The sequence below is a fragment of the Moschus berezovskii genome, chromosome 12 (assembly GCF_049115385.1).
Source record: "Moschus berezovskii isolate FMDL1 chromosome 12, NW_MosBer_1.0, whole genome shotgun sequence".
In the NCBI taxonomy this organism is placed as follows: domain Eukaryota; kingdom Metazoa; phylum Chordata; class Mammalia; order Artiodactyla; family Moschidae; genus Moschus; species Moschus berezovskii.
Genome location: NC_142471.1, coordinates 13,387,900 through 13,414,776, shown reverse-complemented (window position 1 = coordinate 13,414,776; position 26,877 = coordinate 13,387,900). Strand labels below are relative to the sequence as shown.

The window sequence follows — 26,877 nt, the reverse complement described above, 5'->3', positions numbered from 1 at the left end:
GTTACATAGTCACATCACTACTACAACACTGAAATAAGGCTGATAGGAACTGAGTTTTCTCACCTGTGCTTGTTTCTGCATTTCTCCTTTAAGATCATCAAAGTATGTGCTTTCTCCTTCATCATATTCTGCATCAAACATCTCCTTCAATTTTCTCTTTTTATCTAAATGCTTTTTCTTGGCACTTTCCTCTGCACTGGGGTCAATTTCTTCTTTAACTTCTTCCTCCACATCTTCGATCTTAAATTTCCAGAAGAGTAAATTTTGTGAAAATTTGTGGAGACCTTTCTTTAAATATTACGGCAGATTTTAAGAGTTCTATTTGAGTTGCAAAAATCATAGTTATGTTCATCATGAAAACAAAGTAAAACAAAGCCTTTGGCTTTAAATAACATGCACTGCAACAAGAGACATTTAGATAACTACATTACAAGTAACTGCAATTCCTTAATATGGCTGGGAATGCCAAACATGAATAAAAGTAACAGCAAGTATCCCCAACCGAAACGTTCCCAGGAACTGTTCTAAAAAATATTAGGGAGAACAGGGAATTCGTTTTTTTAAAACAGCACTTAGTGTAAGAAGAGGAAAATGATGACAAATGATAGTGACTCAGGAGCTAAAACTTTCAATGACTGAAGAATCATAACAAGAAGAAGAGATAATAAGTATCACTCAAAAAACTGAAGGAATCAAGGATAACAAATAAACCAACATCTTTTACTCTGTTCTCACCCACTTCACTTTTAGGAAGAAATTCATCCAGTCTGTAATCTACACAGATAAGCAAGACCTGTGTTTCTCAACATGGGGCCCCCTGCAGAACATACCGACCACAGATCAAGGAAGGGCCAGTGGCTGATGGCGAGCCATGGCCAAGTCATACCTGAGTATCCGGGCCTGGTTTTCCCCTGTGCACATCCCCTGTTTCCAGGTCTTCAAAGTCACCATAGAGCTCCTCTGGGAAAAGAACATTCAAATGACTCCCCTGCATGGCACTCTAGCACCACCTAGACTAAGTGTTGATTAGCTGAGAAGCTCAGGATCGCAAATGTCATTTTCATCGTTCTTACAGCTACATACCCCTAAAGAATCCTGCATGTACACAGCCTTCTTTTTCTTGTCAAATTTTGTATTTCATCACCTATTTAGGTTAAGTAAATGAACTTAATCCACTTTTCCATATTTTACTTCAAAATCCCACTTAGCCAAGAGCTATTTTCCCAGGATTAGTGATAGACATTCTGGAGTAGAGAAGCATACAGAGGTAGCAAGCATGGCCATGTACATCAGTCCCCAAACCAAAAGTTCAAAGAATGACTTGAAAATCCATGTCATGAGAACAACACATGTGAAAGAGTCTCAATATAAGATTAACACAGTACAACCATATGATATACCTAGGGAAAATCTTGTTGTTATTGTTTAGTCACTAAGTTGTGTCTTACTCTTTCGTGACTCCATGGACTGTAGCCCGTAAGGCTCCTCTGTCCATGAGATTTCCCAGGCAAGAATACTGGAGTGGGTTGCCATTTCCTTCTCCAGAAGATCTTCTCAACTCAGGGATCAAAACCAAATCTCCTGCATTAGCAGATGGATTCTTCACCACTGAACCACCAGGGAAGCCCAGGGAAAATCTTAGATTACATGAAACAGTATTGAGAGTAACAGTAGTATCCAAAAGGATGTCGAGCCCAGAAGAAGTGTGCATTCATTCATTTTTAGAGCTCTAAGTTTAGTTATGGATCCTACCCTTAAAAGAAACAGAGAAGTTAAACTTTGGGAGGCATCACTTAGAAAGGTATCAAAATATTTTCATGTAACAAAAAGCAAGGACCGAAGAGATACAAAAGATGGGAAGATTTCATTTGTAATAAAAATAAAAAAGGATGAAATACTTAGGACTAATCTAAACAAGAAATGTGCTGGAACTTCACTTTAAAAATGCTAAAAGTTTTAATATGCTTTTTAAAGGACACATGGAATAACCTTAGCTGATGCTTTTAAGTGCTTCACATACTAGGCACTGCTCTAAGTTAAGTTCCTTAACTACCTTCTTCAACATAGCTCAATGAAGAAGGTATTATTAGTATTATCTACTGAACAAATAGACTACCATGTGTTTGGAAATAAGATTCAGTATCATAAAGATTCTAATTCTCTTGTTTACATAGTTACAATGAAAATAATCACCAAGGCTTTCTAGTCTGGAAAAGATGGTATAGACATATTTCCTCTGCTCCTCCTGTGTATAACCATCAATTCCAGAAATGATGCAAGAGCACAAGGGACAACCAAAGGAGAACTCTCAAAGGTGGGAAGACAAAGATGGGTTGGTGAGGGTCCCCAGGACCAGGGGAAGGACAGAGTGGCCTATGTCCCCCTATACCACAACCCACAGAAAAGCAACTTAACGCCAGTGTTTCCCAACCCCAAGCAGCAAGAGAAGGCAGCCCAGGCAAGCTCATTCTTGCCTCAGACTGAACTAGATCTCACCAGCAATCCAGGTAAATCAGGAATCCTACTGACAGTAAGTGATGAAGGAAAGTGCTCACTTTCCCAAAGAGCTTGCATCTCCTTTTCTCCACTGAGATATACCAGGTGCCCAGGGGTTATCAGCAAGGGGGAATTCCACTTGCCATGAGACTCTCCTCTTCTACCTTAGACACAATATGCATCCAGGCAGAACCAAGCAAAGAAGATGCCCAAAGAATTTCACAATTGACTAGCATCTTCAACTTGACTATTAAAGATATGGAAGAAAATAAGACATAGAGAAGGCAGTCTTCTCTGAAGAATACAGTACTTTACTTACCATCTTCTGCTAAGATCTTGGCTGCATCTTTATCCTCTTCCCACTTCCCAGTCACGAAGCAATCTCTGATACTGTTCATAACCTTATACAGAAAGGTCAGCACTCAGTTGACAGGCTCCAATCATTCAATAAGTAACCGCTTTTAGAAACAGTAGCTGACAATTTGCCTTTAAATATTTTTCAAGATACTTCTACAGATACATTCATTTTAATTCTATGGATATTTTCATGGAAACTTTGACATAGATAGTATAATAACAGAGATAAAAACATATATATCATACCATTAACAGTGGATAGGGAAATACTATCTGCCTAGTGACTTCATAAGTAAACAGTCATTTAACAATCCATTAATCTGTACTTATCATGGCTGTTTGAAAACTTAATTCTTCTAGCCAATATTCTAACAAAGACAAAATGTCTTGTATGAGAACAACCCTGCAAAGAAGTACTGAGGCTCCCAGTCCCAGATCTGCTAAATCATCCAATATATACATGTAGTAGATGCTAGGTGCGCTTCTCAAATATAGACTAAAACTTGTACACAACTCTGTGTTTCAGAGTGCTTCCTAGGGAACGTGACCTAAGACAGCACACGTCACTCACTGCCAAGGGCTCAAATCTTCATATAACATTTTGATCATGATTCATGTTTTTCATATATAACCCCACTGTGAAGAAAGCTGATCGCCGAAGAATCGATGCTTTTGAACTGTGGTGCTGGAGAAGACTCTTGAGAGTCCCTTATACTGCAAGGAGATCCAACCAGTCCATTCTAAAGGAGATCAATCCTGGATGTTCATTGGAGGGACTGATGCTAAAGCTGAAACTGCAATACTCTGGCCACCTCATGCGACGAGTTGACTCACTGGAAAAGACTCTGATGCTGGGAAAGGTTGGGGGCGGGAGGAGAAGGGGACGACGGAGAATGAGATGGCTGGATGGCATCACCGACTCTGTGGACATGAGTTTGAGTGTACTCCGGGAGTTGGTGATGGACAGGGAGGCCTGGCGTGCTGTGATTCATGGGGTCGCGGAGAGTCAGACACGACTGAGCGACTGAACTGAACTGAACTGAACTGAAGAGTAGCTTTGGGGGACTTCCCTGGCAGTTCAGTGGTCAAGACTCTGCACTTCTACTGCAAGGGGTACAGGTTCAATCCTTGGTCAAGTAACTAAGATCCCACATGCCACATTGAGTGGTGCGCTCCAAAAAAAAGAAAAAATCGCCCCGAAGCTAGTATGATTACAATGGTTGCAAAAGCAAGTCTGTGCATTCACTCATCCCTTCATGTCTAGAATCACTCACTAATTATTACTGAACATCTGTTCTACGCCAAGAAGCTTTGCAGGCACTGAATGACAAACTGTTCTAAGAAGATCCTTGCTGTCATGAAGCTTAACAACTGACTTATGGAAACCAGGGATCAAATTTTCAAAAACAGACCCTCCATGATGAAAAACACTCAACAACTTAGACAGGAACTTCCTAAATTTGATAAAGGGCATCCTTTAAAAAACACACAGCTAACGTCATACTTAACAATGAAAAACTGAGAAAACTTTCCCTCTAAGATAAGGATGTCTCCTCTCACCACTTCTATCCAACACTGTACTAGATGTTCTAGTCAGGGCCATTAGGCAAGAAATTTAAATAAAAGGAATCCAGTTCAGAAAGAATAACTATTTCTATTCACAGGTGGTATGATTTTACATATGGAAAACCCTGAGGAATCCACAGGAAAACTATCAGTGCTGCAACCACTGAGACCCCGTACTCTAGAGCCTGCACACCACAACAAAGATCCCACATGCTGTAATGAAGACCAGATGCAGCCAAATAAATATTTCTTTTAAAAAAGAACACTAGCAATAAATTCAACAAAAGTGCAAAGCTGATACTCTGATAACTACAAAACATTACTGACAGAAAATATCTACATAAATGATATATCTTGACACAAAGAATTATCTACATAAAGAATTATCTTGACAGAAATATCTACGTAAATATTTACATAAATCCTACGTTAACATATTAGAAGACAATATTATTAAGGTATTGCTGCTGCTAAGTCACTTCAGTCGTGTCCGACTCTGTGTGACCCCATAGACGGCAGCCCACCAGGCTCCCCTTCCCTGGGATTCTCCAGGCAAGAACACTGGAGTGGGTTGCCATTTCCGTCTCCAATGTGTGAAAGTGAAAAGTGAAAGTAAAGTCGCTCAGTCGTGTCCGACCCTCAGCGACCCCACAGACTGCAGCCTACCAGGCTCCTCCGTCCATGGGATTTTCCAGGCAAGAGTACTGGAGTGGCTTGCCATTGCCTTCTCCGTTATTAAGGTATTGATACTACCCAAATACAGATCGAAAGCAATTCTTATCCGAATCCCAGCTGGTTTCTTTGTAGAAATGGAAAAGTTGACTCTAACATAGTGAAAATCCAAAGGAGGCAGTAAAGGAAAAATATTCTTGAAAAAGAACGAAGTCAGGAGATGAACTTCCTAATTTCAAAACTTACAATGAAATGATAATCAAAATACTATGAAACTAGCACAAGGATAGCTGTATAGATAAATGGAATATAATTAAGAATTCACAAATAAACCCAAGTATCTATGATCAAGTGATTTTCATCCAGGGTTTTAGGACAAGTCAATGGAGGAGAGAACTGATTTTTCAACAGATGGGGCTAGGACAATTAGATATCCACACGCAAAAGAATGAAGTTGGGCTCATCTCACAGCAAATTCAAAAATTAATTCAAAATGTATTAAAGACTTAAATGTAAGAGTTAAATTATAAAACTCTAACACAAAATCATAGGAGTCAATTTTTATGATTCTAGATTTGACAATGGTTTCTTAGATATGATACCAAACAAGCAACAACAAAACACATTGAGATGTGTTGTCCAGAGGGTAGCTACAACATGCGGTTATTTAAATTCTAATTAAGATCAAACAAAACAAACAAAATTAAAATTTTAGTTCTTCTGTCTCAGTAGCCACATTTAAAGTGCTCAATAGCCACAAGTAGCAACATCGGATGGTTCTTTGCAGATAATTTTGTTATCCCTCTTCTGTAGAAAAGAGTGGACTGTGACTAGGATGGACACACGGTGGTCAGAGGTACTCACCCAGTCAGCCATTAAGTCAAACAATTACTTTATGTGGTTTTTCTATAATCGGTATTAAATTTTGCCCCCCCTCTAAAAAAGGATTATATAAAATAAATTAAAACAAATAATTGACAATGACTGGCCCTCCCTGACATTTCAACTAAACTGAATGATCAAAAGAAGCCAGCCATGGAAAGGTCAGAAGAACATTCCAGAACAGAAAGTAGAGGGCAAGAGGTCTAAGATGGGATTAAACCTTGAAAGTCTGAGAACTGAATGAATTCTGTGACTAGAGAGTGATGAGTGGGAGATGAAAATTTACCAGTGTTACGTATATCTGTTTCCTTACAAATAGTAGAAATTCTAAATGTTAACTCAGGGATACTATATATCTCCTAGTTATAAAACATAAAATATCTCACATGTATGAAAACCGACATGCAACACTTCAAAATAAAGATTAATAATACTATCCACACTAAGAGCTAACCATTCTCCTTTGTTCCATAACACATGCATATGGTCTGACTAAACTCAGAACATTTTACTGCTTAGGGTGCATGAAATACTCATTCCAATATCTGGAGAAATGTCCTCTGTTATGTTATAAAAATAAGCCTAGTAACAGGTAGCAATTTTGAAATTATATAATCTTTTAGAACAATTCCTGAATTCTCTCGTGAGTTAAATATGCTATTCATATTCAGCCTTACCTCCTCTAAATCCCAATCATGGGGCGCCTCTACATGAAATCTGGAGCAGTCCAAAGAGTCAGCCTTGTGCTTACACTCGCTGGCAGGCTGGCTGACACGAAACAACCCTCCAAGCTCTTCCCCATTATCACCATCTTCTTCTTCATTATCCTCTGTCACTAAAGAAATCACCATGATAGAAAGGTGAGAACAAATCTACCCACTAGAGGACTTGGCACTGAGGCTCCCTCTTTGCAGTAGATATGGTGATACCCCTAAGCACATCAGCCAGACACAGAAAGGCCAGGAAACTACTGCTCAGCATGTAGTCTGGAGGGAGAATACTGAGGGTTGGGGCAGAGAGGGGACATTTAATGACAGAGCTTTCAACTATCATAAAGAGTTTCTCTTGAAGAGTGTTGAGTCTAATCACTAAGATTACTCAGGCAAAACGTGAACAGAAATCATTAAACACCAACCCTATTCAAAGCCTCTAGCTCACATATACTCCTTGGCTTTGTTCTAATCATACAGTAAATAGGGACTGCAATATCAGGTTCACCACTCTGTCTTTTGCATTACTGAGTCAAGCTCTTTCCATAAAGAACATATACACAAATTAGTAAAATATAAAATCAGAGAAGGGTAAAAGGAACAAACAGAATGAGTTATACAGAGCACTCATTCTCAGAGAGGAAAAAACACCTTTAGAGAAAGAATTTTTTCTGATACTAAATTCTACAAAAAAATTCCCATGAAGGATTTTCTACAAGGGGTACAAAATGACATAATAGAAGAGTATTCTTATCAAAAGTTTTGTTTTATGGCAAACCCATAAATCTACTTTGTATGACTGATTTACAGTCCTCATCAGCTGATGATTAAAAACATCTGCCAAACATAAAATATGACACAGCCAGGAATATCTTATGGATATCAAAAGTATGACAGAAATCCTCTAACCAATCTCATCTCCTTTTCAGAAAACAGTTTAAGAAACTAAATGAGCTCTTTTACCTGTTCCATAAATAAGCTTTCGAAGGTTTGGAGTTGTTTGCTGTTGCCTCAGAAAGGCCTCAGCTGCCTTCCTGGAAAGGTCTTCCTTCCACTTGAGGGCACCTGAAAAGACAACACAGACATCAGTTAAGTCTGTTTATCTGTCCCCTATGCTTCAAGCTCATTGCTCATTCATCCTGAAAACCTTTTATGAGTTATAATATTTGAACAGTTAACAAAATCTCCAGAACACCAGAAACTCAAATGTAGACATTCTATCTGTAGAACCCTTTCAGTGCCAAGTTTACAATGGCAGTTAAATAAATTTTAGCATACCTGAAGTTTCTGTGGAATAGTTATTTTCTTCCTTATAATTTTCTTCTTCCTTGAGTAAGTCTTCTATATCACTGGTCTCATCAATTAAGTTCCCTGACCCCAGTTTCTGACTACTGACCACTTGAGAAGGTTTTGGAAACTTTTTCCTAATAGCCTCTTCATTTTCTGAATCCTCCTCCTCTGTACTGAGAGAGGAATTTCCTTCAGGTTCATCTTCAGATGCAAATGCCTCTTCAGCCGTGCAATGACCTGAATCTAAAGTGGTGAAAGTTGCTTTTTTCTTTGTCAAAGACTTCTCCACATTCAAACTATCACTTGAATCATCAGTTTGTACCAGTTCTGGCTTACCACCTTCTCTAACAGCCTTAGATTCTAAAATATCCCTCTCTTCCTCTGCAATGGAATCCTCTTCTTCACTGCTTTCATCAGCTTCCTCTGCTTCTTCTTCCACTGAGCTCCTCTCAAGGTCATCATCACTGTCAGCAAACGCTGGCAAATCCACCTCAAAGTCTTCTTCCATCTCAAGTTTTTGCCGTTTTATACCTTGATCAGACATATATTGTTTATCAGTCACTTCAGCATCTTGCCCCTCTTCTGTTTCATCATCACTAGAGCTATTTTCCAATCTGTCACCTTCAGACATGTCTTCATCATCTTCATCATCACTATCTCCAGACTCATCTTCTTCTTCATCTCCAAAAATGGCTTTCCGACGCACTCGACCAGTTTTCAAATCCACCTGCTTTTCCTCTTTTGGCATCCACTGCCTATATGAACAAAAAAATGCAAAATAATTCTATTTGTACAATAACCAGCTAAGCCAGAGATGGCAAGTCAATAAATATGCAAAGAAACAGAAAATAATGTCAAGAAATGGTTTTAATGACACAGCATATAAAGGAATGATTTGATAAATACTGGAATAGTTATAGTCATATGTAAACTCACGTATATTTATGCAGTACCACTCTTCAAAAGAACTTACAGAGAAAATAGAGAGATAACTTTTATTTTTTAAAAAAAGTCTAATTTTAGAAAGAAATGGCTCAAAAGGAAAGTGGGCACTTAATAGATCTTTTAGAAAACCCATTATTTCCAAGCTTGAAACAGATGATCCTCAGGGAAATAACTGACTCCAGGTCCAAGGCAGGGAAAGTACAAAGCAAGCCTGAAATATCCTATTATTAGAAAGCAAGACGTGCTCTGGCACTAACAGGAACATGCCAAAAGGACACAGAAGACAGACTGAAGGGACAATAAAGGCATCACAAGCAATAATGATAGTAATCGCAAAATAACAACCAAATTTTTTTCTTGGGGGGCTGCCCCCACAGGTTGAGAGATTTTAGTTTTCAAACCAGGGATCAAACCCAGGCCCCATCAGTAAAAGCTCCGAGTGCTAACCACTGGACTGCTGGGAAATTCCCCTTTTAAGGCCCATTATTCAACTGTGATACTAAAATAAAAAGGTGAAAGCTCTGTGTCAAAGAATGCCAGCTAAAAAACATAGAAGCAGTAACAGATTATGAATACTGCCATTTTTAAATCACCAATGCAATAATTTATAAAGAAGAATCAAGATGCCAAAATTGGGGTAAGAAATAAAAAACTATCAAGCTATTTAATGTAGCAGCATTATATAAAACTGTGAAAAAAATCAATTAGAAAAATATTAAAAATTGTACTAAATGAAAATGTGTAAGCTAGAATATATCAATAACAAAATGATGACTGTATAAAAAGAATGTATAGAAAAAGCAAATGCTTACAATTAGATACAAAAATTTTACATGTATTATAACTAACTGTAACTATCTTAAAGTATCCATGAATGATTAGAGGAATGCTCAAAAATGGTAATAGCTAATAATAATGATCATATTAACAGGGACCTTTTAGTGATCCTTCTTATCTGTCAGGCACCATGCTAAGTAGTGCATGGGCACTACTGTGTTTAATCATCATAACTCCTATGAGATATTAGGAAATTGATTTCCCCAAAATGGTAGACACACTGAATTTAACTACCACAATATACCGTCTGCTAGTTAGAGGGCAGCTGACGAATTTTTTCTAAAAATGTTTTCCTGCTTTTGTGTATATATATATATATATATATAAGTTATAAAGGAGATAATCTCAATCATTTTCAGACTAATTTTTATTAGCAGTCATAAGTCACTACTACTTACATACCACCAAAATACCCACTATGTATAGATATATACAAATTCCCAACCCAGACTGAAAATAATTCACATAAGTCAGATATTAGTCAAAATTAACCCACAGGAGATATTACAACACAATCTAAGTAAAAATTTTAGAGACAAGGTATGTGGCTTCTAGACAGAGACCTGAACTCTGCCTGTTATTTTGGCCAATTAAAATCAAGTGACTTCAGGACTCCTAAGAAATAAAAGCAACCCATGGAAAAGGCTTTGTAATGTTTGAGAAGTATTGTGAGTCTGTGAAAACTGAATCCTTCATATAATTTCAAGAAAATATTTCCATGTATCGTCACATAAGTGAAGAGCCCTCAGAAACAGAAGCACATACAAAGCAAAGCACGACCAAACCACCATGGATGAATCCCATCAAAATGCTTTATGGCAGCAAAATGATGTACAATATAATCTTACATAATAAAGTTTTTTTAAAAAAATATTAAGAATAGAAAAATAGCACACTTACCCTTGATTATCTATATCTTCTGACCCCAGTGGTTTGGAATCAGAAAACAGTGTCACTCTACTTGAAGCCATCTTGGCATCAATAGTGGAATGGGTGGAAATGAGACTCTGGACCAGTTCATGAGTGGGCCTCACCTCCTCCTGTCAAGGCCACCAAGAAAGGGAAAGTGAGGAACGCACTAGGTTTCTGAAGAAAAACACAATGGTTTCAATCAGTTTCTCAAAATTACCTTAAACACAGTTTCTGAGAACCTTTCTTACTGCCTCGAACAAACAAACAAAAAGAATTCCTACAACAAAGCCTACAACTGATCTCTGTCCTCATTAAACTCTTCTAAACTTCATGGAGTAAATAACCTGATAACCTGAATATTGTGTTGCCAATGCTATAGAAAGCAATTACAGAAAAATTTCATTTCAGAACAGTCAAAGAAATAAAAATTTGGAGTCTAGTTTTTAAAAAATGTGTTATCTTCTGATATAAACATTGTACTTCAAGGAATTTACTACATAACAAGATCCCTCCCAGTGAGCAGAGCTGCATGTGTGAGGGCACTTACTATAGCACTCAACTGCTCAAACCAGGGGTCACTGGGACTGAGCCCCACAGTCCCCCAATGATTGGTTCAGTAAACAAAGTTTATCTATACAATGAAATACAACATGGCTACGAAAAGCCTGCAGCAAATATGGGGAAAAACAGATTCACATATTCTTAGGTGCTTCCCAGAAGTTGCAAAAGCATTTAGAGTCAGCATGTAACAAATACTATCTGTCTCTCTAACACACAAATACTATGTACATGATATCTGCATATAATATATAATAATCTAGAATATAATCTAAGTAAATATGTATATGTTTAGAGAAAAACAGAAAGAAAAGAGAATGACCAAAGAGAGCTGGAGAAATGGGAAGTACCAAATTGCTTCCAAAGCTCACACTGGGTGACGTGGGATCCCTGGTGTGTCTTGGCAGCAGGGATGTATGGAGTACATGACTGTTCCTTTCTGCCTGTTGTACTTACATATTCTGAACATTTACAACATGCACTGTGGTCTTTACCATACATATGAATAAAGATAAAAAGCTTCGTTAAATAAAAGCTGACTACATTACTTCCCATGACTTCTCTCTCACCGATTCCTGGAAGCCATGGCTGCCTCCAAGGTCCACATAGACAGCATCTTTGTCGTACAGCACACCACCAACTCCAGAGAGAGGTGCGTACACCAACTTCTCCTTCTCATTTAAACAGCGCTTCTTTTGTTGTTCAGGCAGTGCACAAGGGTCTGGGAGGAAACTGACGTCACTCACAGCAAAATCTCCTACACCTGGAAGACAGACACAGAAAGTTGGCGTTCGCTGAAAAGTGACTGGTGGCAGAAATGACACAGACAGAAGGCTTCAACCACAAGGGCGGAGGCTGACACCAGCACTGGGCCTGTCCAACTAAGCACCATCAAAGTAGAGGACATCTGGTCAACTCAGCACCTCTGCTGACCAATATAGCGCTGCTGCTGCTGCTGAGTCGCTTCAGTCGTGTCCGACTCTTAGCGACCCCATGGACTGCAGCCCACCAGGCTCCTCCAAAACTTCAGCAAGATGGCTTTATCTTGTTTGGCCATTTTCCGTTTTTCTTGAGAACTGATGCTTTTGAACTGTGGTGCTGGAGAAGACTCTTGAGAGTCCCCTGGACTACAAGGAGATCCAACCAGTCCATCCTAAAGGAGATCAGTCCTGGGTGTTCATTGGAAGGACTGATGCTGAAGCTGAAGCTATAATACTTTGGCCACCTGATGTGAAGAACTGACTCACTGGAAAAGACCTTGATGCTGGGAAAGATTAAAGGCAGGAGGAAAGGGGATGACAGAGGATGAGATGGTTGGATGGCATCACTGACTCAATGGACATGAGTTTGAACAAGCTCCAGGAGTTGGTATTGGTCAAGGAAGCCTGGCGTACTGCAGTCCATGGGGTTGCAAAGAGTCGGATATGACTGAGCCACTGAACTGAGAACTGAAGTCATGCCAAGAGTTCTACAAATATATTTTACAGAAAAAGGATACCTGGTATGTGAACTTGGCTTTTGTTTTTCAAGTGTGCTCCCCTTAAATAACCATAAAGAGACACCTTCCGGTCACACTTGTTATTTGTTCGAACGTCTTCTGGGTTTGTCAAATCTTCCATCCTAGAAAAACAAACCCAATATTAAATGGCAGAAATAAATGTCAGAGTTCTTATAACTCTCTTCACATTTCAATGATTCTCACATTCAGTTATTCACTACACATATTATTTAGAAAAGTATAAAAATACAAAACTAAGGGAGCAGAGTTCACCATCTACCAGAGGAAAAGAAGCAACACCTGACTATATCTCTCTTAGGCTCTACAGGATTCATATTCCATAAGGGAGACACCAGAAATGGGAAATGACATGCACCTGGGGTTAAGGAAAAGTAGAGAACAAATCCAGAAAAACCCTTCAAGGGATTCCAGGTTGATAAAAAATATGAAAAATGTATAAAGAAAGGAGAGCACATGGCACATCAGAGTAACCGGAGCACCACAGTCCAAAACAGCATCACTGAGAATTAAGGCTCAAACAGTAGAATGGGGCCCACATCCTATAGCCTTCAAAATCCTCATATTTTTTTGAACATTTCATACTATTTTTCACTCCTGAAGCCATAGTGTCTATAAGTAATGGTACAAAAACAGTAGATATTTTCCATCAACTATACTTCTCTCCATACTTTCAATAATTAAGACAAAATAAGCTAACCTTTTTTAGTTTTGAAACACATGAGTCAGGAAGGAAAAAGTTTACATTCACTTTTTACCTGTCTGCCAGGATATAAGGGTGAGAAGTTTGCCACGTAAGAGGTCGAAACTTCATAACTGTAATAAAACGGCCCAGATTGTGAATTTCTTGGTTTTGGTATTCTCCGTGTACCATTCCAGAAAGGTAAAATAGTTTGGCACCCTAAATATTAAGAAAAACAAAAAATTAAATTCTTGTCAATACAGCACCAAAATAAAGGCCTTCAAAGAAGCAATTCTAAGAAAGGGAGACTTCTAGCAACCCACTGTGCCAACGCTTCCACAACGTCTCTGGCTTCTTTCAGGATTCATATTGTTAGGGCTTTGAAGGGACAAAACTGCAAATATATTTAGTTTCAAGTTAAGCAGTGGCATGTGTCTGGAGTATGGTACATAAGGAACATAGGCTCCTGAGCACAAAAAAAATTCTATGACGGATGGGACACAGTGGTATGGGGGAGAGGAACGAGGGGCAGTGTGCGTGCACTGTAGTTCCCAGTCCCGCAACAAGGAAAAACTTTGGATAAATTCTATTAAATCACAAATTCAAAATACTTAAGAGCGAGACACTGCCTGGTGCAGGACGGATGCAGAGACAAATGAGACACAGAAAGAGGTCCAGAACAAAGACTATCTAAAAGCAATATTCCAGGGACTATGAACAGATATATGAAGGAAACTAAGGAGGTGATCCTGTAGAGATGTTTGTTAATCTCTCCTACTTATTCTATTTTCAAAGGATTACAGTGTTAGTATTCAATAATTAATTCTCTTCCTACCGGGTAGACTTCTGTCCAGAACCTATGTTTTAGTCGCTTCTTCGTTTTCTTCAGTTGCTTATTATGCTTGAAGGAATCCAGGTGAGTGAGAACACCCATAATTTTAGGAAAGCCATGTACTTGGCAGATGTTTAGAAATTCAAATGTTTCCATTTCAAACCCAAAGCTGGCATCTATAAGCATCAAAACCTAAACAGAAGACACAATTTCTTAAGGAGGCTACCCAAAATAGACCACCACCAAACTATGGCTCATGAGCCAAACCTGGCCTATCACTTGTTTTATAACTAAAGTTCTACTGGAACGCAGCCAGGCTGATTTGTTTATATACTGTCTACACTGCATTGGCACTACAACTGCCAACTTAGTAACTACAACAGAAACTGGGACCCACAAGCCTAAGATATCTATTATGTCGTCCTTTATAGAAAAAGCTTGCCAATTCCTGCTCTAGACTAAATCAAATGATTACTTAGGGAATCACCATGATAGGGCAGAGCACTACCCTTTGTCAACTGAAGATAAGTGACTCTACTATTACTCCTCCAATTTTCACACACGTGCACACAAATCCATATACCAGTGCGCCTTCACTGTGACTTCACAGGCTTTGTGACAACCCAGAACAGAGCAATCAAATTAAGCTGGAATAAATAAATCAATAAACCTTTAAGTATCTACATAATTGGATACTTAAAGAATGAGGTTGAACTATAGTACTTATTTTACACCTTCAAGACATACTAAGTGAAAAAACAGCAAAGCACAGAACAGCTTGTATGATGAATAGTGTGAGCTTTAAAAGGGTTTTATGTGTATTTATATACATATCTGGAAAGATACTGGAGGGGGACTGAGAATGAGGGGTCAGAGAAAGGAAAGCAAAAATCATGCATTGTGCATACCCTGTAGCAACTTGAATATCTCACCAAAGGCATCTGTTCCTTTTAACATCTTATATGTATACGAAAAGCATTTTTCTTAATATGTGTATGCTTTTAAAATTAGTATATGGTGTACATTACATAAAAGAAAAACTAATGACATGCTGAACTTTACAATCACTTTAAGTACAAAAGATTTAATAAGTTTATACTATTTTGTATTGGCAATAACACTTCTTTTTATTAATGGTAGCATTACATATTCAAAATTTGAATAGTATTTATTTCTCTGATATTAAGATGGCACAACTATAACACCTATATTAAATTACTTTTTATGTTTTAGGAGAGTTCCTGGGCCAAAGGATAAAATCTGCAGCCCTTGTCCCAAACAGCTCTTCAGAGGTGCTAAACAAAAATTTTATTTTTTAAAAAAAGGCATCTGTCAACCCACACTTACTAATCAATATGGTTTAATTTTTTTTCTCTTTGGCTTTATTTTTGCTAGTTTTAAAGTTAATGAACAGACATTAACATTTCTATAAATTCAATCAGGCTATAAAATTTCCCTATGCTAAGTAAAGCACAGATTTTTCTATTGTAAATTCTCAGAAGTTGTCATGAGATTTTTTTACCCAATATGGTAAAAAGATCCATATTTTATCATAATTTAAGAACAGAGTTTCTGACACAACCAAGAACAGAGGTCCCATCCTGAGACAAGTTGCTTAATTTCTGGGAGCCTCAATTTCATCATATGTAAACTAGAGTTAACACCTACTTACTTCAAAGGCATACTGAGGGATTAGCTGAGCTACATTTGTAGAAGCAGTTAGCACAGTGCCTAGTAAAGGTCCAAGAAATGGTATTATTATAAACTTATATGTAAATCTTAATGAGCTTTAAAAATATATGTATTTATTTATTTGGTTGTGCCACCTTTTAGCTGCAACATGCAGGATCTTCAGTTGCAGCATGGAGGAATCTAATTCCACGACCAGGGACTGAATCTGGACCCCCTGCATTGGGAGCAGGGAGTTTCAACCACTGGACAACCAAGGAAGTTCCATCAATGTTCTTTTATGAGCTATGTTCATTAAAGGTTTTCTCTGGTCTATGATTTGCCTTTAGATTTCGGAACACGTTTCATTATGCACATTCTATTTTTATTGTAACAATTATCATTATCATCACCAATTCAAACACATCTTTTGTATCCCTGATACTCATCATTCTTTCTATAATCTTAAACATTTCTTTCCTTCAACATGGGATAAATAACCTATCTCATTGCTCTAAGTCCCCATTAGAAACCTATGCTGTCCCCAGCGACTTACCAAATCTGCTACTTTAGCCAGGTCAATCATCATGTTAATGTCACAGCCACATTCAATAATGGTGAGTCTGCGCTTTTTACCTATAAGTGAAAAAATGAAAATTTTACTTTTAAAAAATCTTGAAAAAAATCTGTTAATTGTTATGATTTTTTAATTGTATCTGGTAAAGTACCTTATACATTCATAAGAGTACATCAGAAATTCATTTTTATGGGAGAAAACTAATCAAACAAATTCCATCTTAGTTTTCTTGCTATGTTCTCTAACTATAAAAGAGTATCAAAAGTCTATCTTATGAATCAAGTGCTCAAACAGGTAAAATTCCAACTGGATGGGCAGATAAGCAGGCTTCATGATGGCCATGATCGTGCTATTCAGAAGTGGGTTAACACCTCTATCTCTATCAAAGTTTTCCCTGTTCTCACAACAGTGGAAAAAACCCTCAAACATAATGTAACAGAAAGTTCCTATAACAATCATTATTTTTAAATTAAACTAAAAGAAATCAGTCATAATCATGGGAATGCCTTAAAGAAAAAGAAAAGCCTTAATCCAAATATATTACTGCTATCAGAAGAGACTTCAGATTCTACCACTGTCATATGGGAATTTGTTTCATCTTCCCTCAGACTTTAGAAAGGTCGCCATTTCCCAGAGCAGATGAGTTCTCACAGGAAAAAGAAATGCAAAACTCCCCTCACTTCCACAAGCATGTGGCTTCACGAGGGCAAGCAGCTGTGCCTGGTGCATAGCAGGTACTCACTATCTGTTAAATGAAGGTGCTCACCACGACCAAGCCAGCCCACCCAGGTCTGCAAGCCTTTCAGATGAGCACAGCTTGCAGATCCATATAGCAGTCAGAATAAGGTATACATCTACATTGCCTTGGGGAATCTATCCTTTTCTGAAGCTACAGCCACAATAAAAGTACAAGAGCAGTAACATGAAGTGACAATATCACTTTAGCATTTACCAGTCAAGAAAGTGTTCAACAAAGACAGGCATGTCCCCCAGATGACAACACTTGCCATGCCAGTCTGTGACAGTACCTCTCACCTGATACGATTGTTACAGGGCCTCTGATCTCTGTCAGCTTCTGTCTGGTAAAGTTCCGAATGAGGCACTGAATCAAAGTGCTCTTTCCAACTTTTGGAGGCCCCATCACGACCACCACTATTGGTGGGGGCTCTAGTGGAGTTCGATCGACCACTGGAATGTGATGCTTTTTTGTCTTCAAATCCTGAGTCCTATTTGTTTGTTTTTTAAAAAAATAAATAAATAAATTCACTTTCAATATAGACGACATTATCCCTAGAAGCAAAGACTTCAAAGAGAGCAGAACTGATAATATGTGAATACAATTATACACTGTTAACTTCTGGTCCCAATCCAAATAACCACTTCAGTAAATATATTTATATCAGGTTGACTTCAATAGTACAGAGTTGAAAACTATACACACCTTAAATCTGTTTGCCTTATTAGTTGACTTTAATAGTTTAAAAAGAAAACAAGAGACAAACATGGAGGCAGTGTACCATAATAAATAAAAGAGGCTTTGGGGTTAAATTTGGCTCTCCTACTAGAAGAATTTAATTCAATAACGTTTAATGTACCTATAATAAGGACTCATTAATGAAAGCTATTTAATACTACACACTGTAATTCTATGAAAGATAACCAGAAAATAACACAAGTGTACCTGTTATCATAGATATTGTTTAAAATTTACAAATTCTATAAATTCTTAAGCTTTTCTCGTGGACAAAAGAAGACAATCTGTATGCAGATGCTGGAGGCTAAGTGGCTTCCACAGGAAAGACTTCTTACATTTCAGTAAAAGAAACACAGGTTGCACCTCCATGTCCTTCAGAGTTGGAACAGATTCATGAACCCAAATAACTGGAGAGGCTCCTACTATTTAAAAAGAATAAATTGAAGAACCACTAGACTTCAGTTAAACATACCTGTGAAAGGATCTCGCCATCCGCACAGCAGACTGGACTGCAAATGCTTTGGGGTTTCTCTTCCGGGCATCTTCCTCATCACCAAGTTGGAGATCTTGCAGATGCCGTTTCTTCTTCTTTTCAGCTTTGGGCCCACTGTTTTTCTTTCTGTGTTTCTTCTGGTCCTTAGTCTCCATAGTGGCTTTTTACCAATTCACAAGTAACTCTAACCTACAATGAGTGGGATGGAGGCAAGGAAGAATTTTACAATCAAAAAAATAAAAATAAAAACCCAGAGAAAAATAGTAAATTTCATTTAAATCTTTATAAAGAGATATATATTTCCCACCCCTGTTACTCAATGGGGGGGGAACTGCTTCATATTATCCCCACTTTCACTTCTTTCTATTTGGCTATAAATTGTTTACCTCTGCTTAGGTTACTTCTGTCTTAAATATCCTGTATTTTTCAACACAATAGCTGCCAGGCACATGTAGGTATTGAGAACTAGTGAAACTGAATTTTAAATTTTATTTAACTTTACTTAATTCAACTCTAAATTTAAATAGCCACATGTGACTAGTGGTTACCCTATAAACAGCCTTAAAAATCAACTGGATTAATGAAATGGCTTTCACACTTACAAATTTTTAAGATATTTTGAAAAATAAAATCATTTTATAATCTTCCAACATAATAGCAGTATTACTTTTAGCAATTGTTGAATACGCAAAATTTTTAAGTTCTCATACTTGTATATATATTTAAAAAAAAGGCAATATTTCCCTGCTGAGATGTGACTGACTCTGGATGACGCCTGGACACCACATGGTTTGCAGAAACCCTTACAATGATTTCTGAGAGTCCCAGGAATTCATGGCCCATAAATTAGGAACCACTAGACTGGAGAGTTTTTTAGGAAATCAGGTCGCATACACACTGCGCGCTTGCTTCGGGGGAAAAAAAAAGGTGGGGGTGAGGTTACTTAATTCAATTAAGGTAGTAACTTTATTTCAGTTCAATAAATACTTGCATCGGCCTATAATAAGCTAGGCACGGTACACGGAGAGGACTACAGCTAAGATCTAAACTAGTGGAGGAAACCCAAACCCATGTTCTGTGACACTCTATAGGGACATCAGAAGTCTGCACAATTCTTGGCAGAGACTTCCCACAGACACTCACCAGAGGAAACAGAAAGGCCACACATACCAGCATAACGTTAAAAAAACAAAACAAAACAAAAAAACACCCAGACAAACACTAGCCGGGAGTTAGGAGAGCTGGGTTCCAGGAACGCTTTGACTAAACAGGTGTAGAATTTCAGAGACATTATTTTTCCTCTCTACTATGAATATATTTTGGTTCCGAACTTGTACTGACTTTCTCCTTCTTACGGTTGGGTGGGGCGTGGGGGCGTGGTGGTAATGAGAAAAGCACAATTTACAGTCAACAGATCTGGCTCAGGTCTAAGTCACTGCTAGGATTACCCAGCTATGAAACGACCTCTCACCTCTCCCTGTCACCTTCCCTCCCGGTCCTGGCTCTCTGAGTGAATTTCATTCTCTGGCAGGTACAAAATATGTCTGCCCGCGCAAGAGACGCTCCTCAGGAGCAGACGGTCCAGGAGAACCGAGGGAGGACCTTACCACGCGCGAGACTCACGACTCTCTCGGAGTCCCAGCCCAGAAGACCCCACTGCCGCCGCTTCCCCCAGACCACGGCCGTTACCCGGTTCACAACTGCTACTCTTCCTCAGGCCCGCATGGACAGCGCCGGAAGCGGAAATGTAACCTACCAGCGGCCTCTACACGCCGGCGGGAAACAAGGAGGAAAAAGAAAAAGAGCAGCGGGAGGAAGACTTTCAGAGGAAAGCCAGAAGGAAGGCTTGTGATTGGCTGAGAGTGGCCAACGACTGCGCTGTGCGCTCTACCCAGAGCCCCGCCCCGCCCCGCCCCACAGCCCCGCCCCACAGCCCAGTCCCGCCCCGCCCCGGCCCTCTCTGCCGCCCCGCTCTGCCGCCGCATCCCCGCTGCTGCGGTGGGTTTGGGAGCCCCCCACCCGGCGCCGCACACGCCCAGGCTCACCCCGAGGCCGTGATGATGGTGCGGCATGGTACCCGTGCCCTGGTTCGGGACAAAAGCTAGAAATGACACATTTGTCCTAGTCACACCGGCGTCACTGAGCCCATCCACGTCGAAAGCCCCAGGTACTGCATCCTCCAACTGACTAAAGGGAGTAGCACTCCACTGGGAGTCGCACTGGTTGCTCCGTGTGCACTGGTTGCTCATCCTTAAAGATGACAGAGCTGGAGGACGACGCTTTTAGTGTTAGGACCCTCTTTTGCTGAGACCAACAGACTTTAAGAGCAAGGACACTCTGATCCAGCATGAAATACTTTGGCCATTTTCTGTTCCTGAAAGCGGAGCTTTTCCTTGGGGGGTGGACTTCTTGCCTTTTTCTTGGGGCACAACTCCCCTGCCCAGGGCTCTGCCCATTTCCACCTCTCAGGTGATCTGGGATGCTCTAGTGCCAGCAGTGCTAGGTACATTTTCAGAATTTGAATTTCCCTCCTGGAGACTTTCGTTTCAATATGATCCCACCAAGGCACCCGAGGCTCAGTTTTTCTGCCTCCTAAAACTAGGCTCACCTATGCTTTTCACCCTCAGCATCCCACAGGTATTCACTCTTTGAACTCTATATCCTCTGTGCTGTGCTTCGGAGGCTACTGTACAGGGCACACAGTTCCCTCATTTGTGAAGAGGTTATAATTTTGTGACATCGTGCAACACTGTTCCCCTCACTTCTTGGAGATTTCAGTATACATATTACAATCCTTCCAAGGACCTCTTGGCTCCATGAATGACACTTTTATCCTCTGCCTTCTTGAAGCTTTCACGCTCCCTAAGATTGTACCCTACCTGGACTTTGTCCTAAGGACTGGAACCCCCAGAAACATCCCATTCTAACCACCACTTGCTTTCTTTACAGTTTACTCCCTCTAATGCCCTGAATCAAGACTTCATGACTCAACCCATATCTCCAACCCATATAGTACTAACTTATTCCCTTATGACTTCTCCCTCCCTAGTAAAGTAGTTTCAAGTCCATTAGTTTAGTTCAGTTCAGTTCACTCGCTCAGTCATGTCCGACTCTTTGCGACCCCATGAATCACAGCACACCAGGCCTCCCTGTCCATCACCAACTCCCGGAGTTCACTCAAACCCATGTCCATCGAGTTGGTGATGCCATCCAGCCATCTCATTCTCTGCCATCCCCTTCTCCTCCTGCCCCCAATCCCTCCCAGCATCAGAGTCTTTTCCAGTGAGTCAACTCTTCGCATGAAGTGGCCAAAGTACTGGAGTTTCAGCTTTAGCATCAGTCCTTCCAGTGAACACCAAGACTGATCTCCCTTAGAATGGACTGGTTGGATCTCCTTGCAGTCCAAGGGACTCTCAAGAGTCTTCTCCAGCACCACAGTTCAAAAGCACCAATTCTTCGGCGATCAGCTTTCTTCACAGTCCAACTCTCACATCCATAAATGACCACTGGAAAAACCATAGCCTTGACCAGACGGACCTTTGTTGGCAAAGTAATGTCTCTGCTTTTTAATACACTATCCAGGTTGGTAATAACCTTCCTTCCAAGGAATACGCGTCTTCTAATTTCATGGAGGCAATCAGCATCCACAGTGATTTTGGAGCCCAAAATAATAAAGTCTGATACTGTTTCCACTGTTTCCCCATCTATTTCCCATGAAGTGATGGGACCAGATACCATGATCTTCGTTTTCTGAATGTTGAGCTTCAAGCCAACTTTTTCACTCTCCTCTTTCACTTTCATCAAGAGGCTCTTTAGTTCTTCTTCACTTTCTACCATAAGGGTGGTGTCATCTGCATATCTGAGGTTATTGATATTTCTCCCGGCAATCTTGATTCCAGCTTGTGCTTCTTCCAGCCCAGCGTTCCTCATGATGTACTCTGCATATAAGTTAAATAAGCGGGGTGACCATGGTCAATCATTATAATCAGTGTCTTGCATCCTCAACCTCACCTCTCTGTCACCTCTTTATTCCTGCTTGGTAAATTGAAAGCCCTGGATAAACCCCAATTGCCCATCTATTCCATGCTATAGCAATGCAAATAAACATAACTGGAGGAAAACCCAGAACCAAGCTGACTGCCCTCACTTTAATAATTCTAACTTTGCCTGATCTATGCCGTTATTCTAAATGAGTATTTCACACCTCATCTTCTCTTTTTTGATCCTTCCCACCACCTCCCCCTTCTTGCTTCTTACTTCACTAAAAAAATGGAAGTGGAGACTCCCACCACCAAAGATTTCCACCACCACATCCACCCATGTAGCTCTCTGCTGCCTGCCTGTTACTGCAGGTTAATTACCACCGTGTCCACCTGAAGGAATTCTGTACTTGAGAGAAGGATCCCTTCCTATGCCAGGATGTTACTCCAGTCTATACCCAGTATCATCAGTTTTTACTCAATTATTCACTTGTTTGCTGTGTACAGTCTAGTACTGGGTTATACTGTGCCATTGATTTATGCCCTGACAATGAAATGGTGAGAAGGCACTTAAAGACACACATATATGAGAAGATACTTGCATTTGCATGGGAAAAAAACCTCAGTGTTAACCGTTCTTTATACAAAATGAATTTCAAGACTGCAAATATCAGTAAGATTCAACTAACCCTACCAAATGCACAAGTAAAAGGATGCTTGTTTCACAACCACTGTGGTGAAAAGTATCTTCCTTGGATCTAATGCCACAGTATATGACAATGGAAAGTAACATGTATAAGTGTATGGGCTTCCCTCATAGCTCAGTCTATAAAATCTGCCTGCAATGCAGGAGACCCAGGTTCAATTCCTGGGTCAGGAAGATCCCCTGGAGAAGGAAATGGCAATCCACTCCAGTATTCTTGCCTGGAAAATCCCATGGACAGAGGAGCCTGGCAGGCTACAGTCCATGAGGTCGCAAGAGTTGGATAAACTGAGCAACTGAACCACCACCACATAAGTGTACATCCATGTTGTGAAGGACACTTTTGCATTTCCTGGGGAGAATGCAAAAGAAAATTGAGATACCTAATGGATTAGATTGAGAGTGTATGTCCATGGAAAGAACGGCAGAAGCAGAACACCAGAAGCTGCAAGACTTCCACCAGAAACCTGGAATGCTTATAACTAATGCGACAAGATGACTCACTGGAAAAGACTCTGATGCTGGGAAGGATTGGGGGCGGGAAGAGAAGGGGATGGCAGAGAATGAGATGGCTGGATGGCATCACCGACTCGATGGACATGGGTTTGAGTGAACTCCGGGAGTTGGTGATGGACAGGGAGGCCTGGCGTGCTGTGATTCATGGGCTCGCAAAGAGTTGGACACGACTGAGCGACTGAACTGAACTGAACTGAAATGGTGATCAGAAGACAAGCAACACAGTGAAAGGTTGGCATAACAGATTTCAAAAGCTGATGGTAGTGCATCATCTTTCAATTTGGAGATCTGCTGATGTGTTAAAGGATGAATAGCAAAGCAGTGAACAAGTTATCACCCAGTTCTTGGTTGTCACATTCAAAGATGGTCACCCCAACTTCACAACGAAATTAACAAAATCAAATTCATGTAACCAAAATTGTTAGCAGGTATAATGAATATGAAACCAATAATCAGGTCAATACATACTCAAGAGCAATTGAACATTGACCTAAGAGTAACCCTGTCAGACTTTATGACAAGGAAGAATAAATGTGAAATCCAAAATCCATCATAAATCACAACAAAAACAACACATTTTTTATGAAGTTAAATGTTTGCATTATTTAATGAATCATGGACCAAATGTCTCAATGGATGTTTTGGACAGGACCAAATGTCCTGAAAGGGTTCCAGGATCCATGTCAGATACTGAAATCCTTTATATAAATTAGGGTATTACTTGCATATAACTTACGGACACCCTCCCATATACTTTAAACCAATTCTAGATTAAATAACACATACTACAGTGAAAATACTATGTAAATAGCTATAAATACAATGTAAATGGTATGTAAATAGTACTGGCATGCAGCAAATTCAAGTTTTGCTTTTTGGAACTTTCCAGAATCTATTTTTCAAATATTTTCAATTCATAGTTGGCTGAATGCATAGACGTGGAACGCCTGGATACGGAGAGCAACTGTATCTTACGATTTTGTCAATTATATGTCAAAAACTGAAAATAAATGAGGCTAGATCTTTATCTTCTGTATCATATGAAGGAAAGATGGACAACGAAACAAACAACATTCTGCTGCCATGGAACAAATGAGAGATAGCTGTGGAATATCTAAAGTCTATGAAAGCTCCTATAAATCTTTTGTGAGGAAATTACATTACTCACAGAAAAGCTAACACTTACACTCTAAACAATGATCTAAGTAGTTTACATTTACTAACTTACCTAATCTCCACTGGGGTAGGTAATATCATTATCATCATTTTGCAGATAAGGAAATTGCAGACCAGATGTTAAGGGATTTGGCCCAGGTCACACAGCTAATACATAGTAGAACTGGGATTTGAGTCTAGTAACTGTGGTTCCAGAGTCCACGTTCTTCACTGCTTTACCCAGAGATCAGTATACTGGCCCAAAGGCCAGATCTGGCCAACAGCCTGTTTTTCAATGATCCTTGAGCTAAGAATGGTTTTTATAGGTTGTTAAAAAGAAAAAGTGACAGAAAGCAAAGTGGTCTACAAGTTTAAAATATTTATTATATGACCTTTTACAGAACATGTCTGTCAACATCTGCACCACACTATCCATGGCTGCTAACACTGGGAAGTAAAGACAACAGTATGTAGCATGTTACTGTACAAATATTTCCAAAGTACATCTAACTTAGGCTGGCACTCTCAAACCTACTAAGAGCCCCCATTTAAACATTTCAGGATATTGAAAGAGGAGGTTGTTTTCTCACTGATCACATTTTATGGTGATAAGCAAAAAGAGCATTACTGTTCACAGATGCTTTCTTAACATCAGGCTTATGCTAGAGATAAAAATTGTTAACTTAGCCTCTACTTCATATGTAAATAATTATTTGTGAAACATGTGGCTGGCAAAAATACTGTTGATTTCTTTACTGAAGAGGTAGTTCAGTAACAATGCTCATACTTATTAATGTATGCCATAAAACAGTACAGAAAACGTGTATACAGTTGACCCTTGAACAATACAAGTTTGAGCTGTGTGGGTCCATTCACACGTGGATTTTTTTCAGTAGTAAATACCACAGGACTATATAATAAATGGTTGGTTGAATCTGTGATTGTGGAACTGAAGATATGGAGGCCAATAATTTATATTCTTATTTTCAAGTGCACAGAGGTTCAGTATCCCTAACCCCTCCGTTATTCAAGGGTCAACTGTAGTATGATACTTTAAATGCGTCAAGCATTATTTCACATCAAATATATATTGTGGTAAAATATAAAGGACTACAGTGACATTTACAATGATAAACATGTCATAGTAGGCATTAAATTCAGGATCTTGATGTTTTAGTTTGATTTTCTTGAGTGCCAGTCAAAATTTGGAAATACAAAAAAAACATAAAAAATTTTTAACACAGAAAATAATATATACTTTAAAAGTTCCCCACAGTTCAAGAGCTTTTCATAATACTATATACCTGATAAATTAAAAATATTTGTGATGTTTTACAGAACCACAGGTACTACAGTGGCTACATTCATAGGAAATATTTTATTACTTATAGAGTTTTGTTAACAAAACATTTTAAAAATTTCTCTATTTTTTCTAAATAGCTTCCCTCAATAAGAATTATCTGAAATATGATAAAGTATGTTTTACTGAAAAGTTTCAGAAAGCCAAATGTTTATAAAGTTTTATTCTACTGATTTAACAGAGGTTCCATAAAATATCACCTTTTGGTAAAGTGCTGGGAGCCAGCGAGGGAAATCCTACTCATGGCAAAGGTCAATTGGGGAAGAGGCCTGACGGGTAAAGGCTAATCAGGACTCGAGGAACCCCCTGGACTTACCTGAGCATCTACCCCAAAGAAAACCGGAGTCTGACTGCCTTACTATCTTACGCCTTTTACCAAGTCCTCTAATACTTACGGGGGCTTCCCCCCAACCACCTTTCTCTGAAAACATTAATTCAGAGCTGTAGTTAAAAAGTTCTCCTCAGCTTAATAGGAGTGTTCCATTCCAAGCCCCTCTGATAGCTTTCTAACTTGCCTGACAAGTTTGTCCGGGCTCTTACAACTATGAGTGTGACTGTTTATAGCCTCCCAGCCATGCAAGGACAGAAAGCCTAATATTCTAAAATACAGGAATCTGTTGAAGAAGTTAAAATCATTAGAATAGTACTAAAAAAGATTTCATTGTTGAATCAATGCTTGCTGCAAAGTTTCCTCTA

The 26,877-nt window shown here is 39.2% G+C and overlaps 1 protein-coding gene across 2 annotated transcripts in view; it reads right to left on the bottom strand.

Annotated features, from left to right (window-relative positions):
• Positions 1 to 20,201, bottom strand: part of BMS1 (BMS1 ribosome biogenesis factor) — a 30,030-nt gene extending 9,829 nt beyond the window's left edge. Inside the window, exons 1-15 of one of the 2 annotated variants that reach the window (XM_055425714.2) lie at positions 20,075 to 20,201; positions 18,447 to 18,656; positions 17,536 to 17,726; positions 16,480 to 16,559; positions 14,259 to 14,447; positions 13,500 to 13,642; positions 12,724 to 12,845; positions 11,795 to 11,988; positions 10,656 to 10,795; positions 7,962 to 8,728; positions 7,647 to 7,748; positions 6,651 to 6,808; positions 2,816 to 2,897; positions 887 to 960; positions 64 to 240 (exon numbers count right to left, since the gene is read on the bottom strand). In XM_055425714.2, the coding sequence (XP_055281689.2) occupies positions 64 to 240; positions 887 to 960; positions 2,816 to 2,897; positions 6,651 to 6,808; positions 7,647 to 7,748; positions 7,962 to 8,728; positions 10,656 to 10,795; positions 11,795 to 11,988; positions 12,724 to 12,845; positions 13,500 to 13,642; positions 14,259 to 14,447; positions 16,480 to 16,559; positions 17,536 to 17,726; positions 18,447 to 18,622 (2,595 nt within the window). In that variant the 5' untranslated portion in view covers positions 18,623 to 18,656; positions 20,075 to 20,201. The remainder of the gene's footprint in view (positions 1 to 63; positions 241 to 886; positions 961 to 2,815; positions 2,898 to 6,650; positions 6,809 to 7,646; positions 7,749 to 7,961; positions 8,729 to 10,655; positions 10,796 to 11,794; positions 11,989 to 12,723; positions 12,846 to 13,499; positions 13,643 to 14,258; positions 14,448 to 16,479; positions 16,560 to 17,535; positions 17,727 to 18,446; positions 18,657 to 20,074) is intronic. The other variant, XM_055425715.2, reaches the window with a different exon arrangement.
• Positions 20,202 to 26,877: the final 6,676 nt, after the last annotated feature.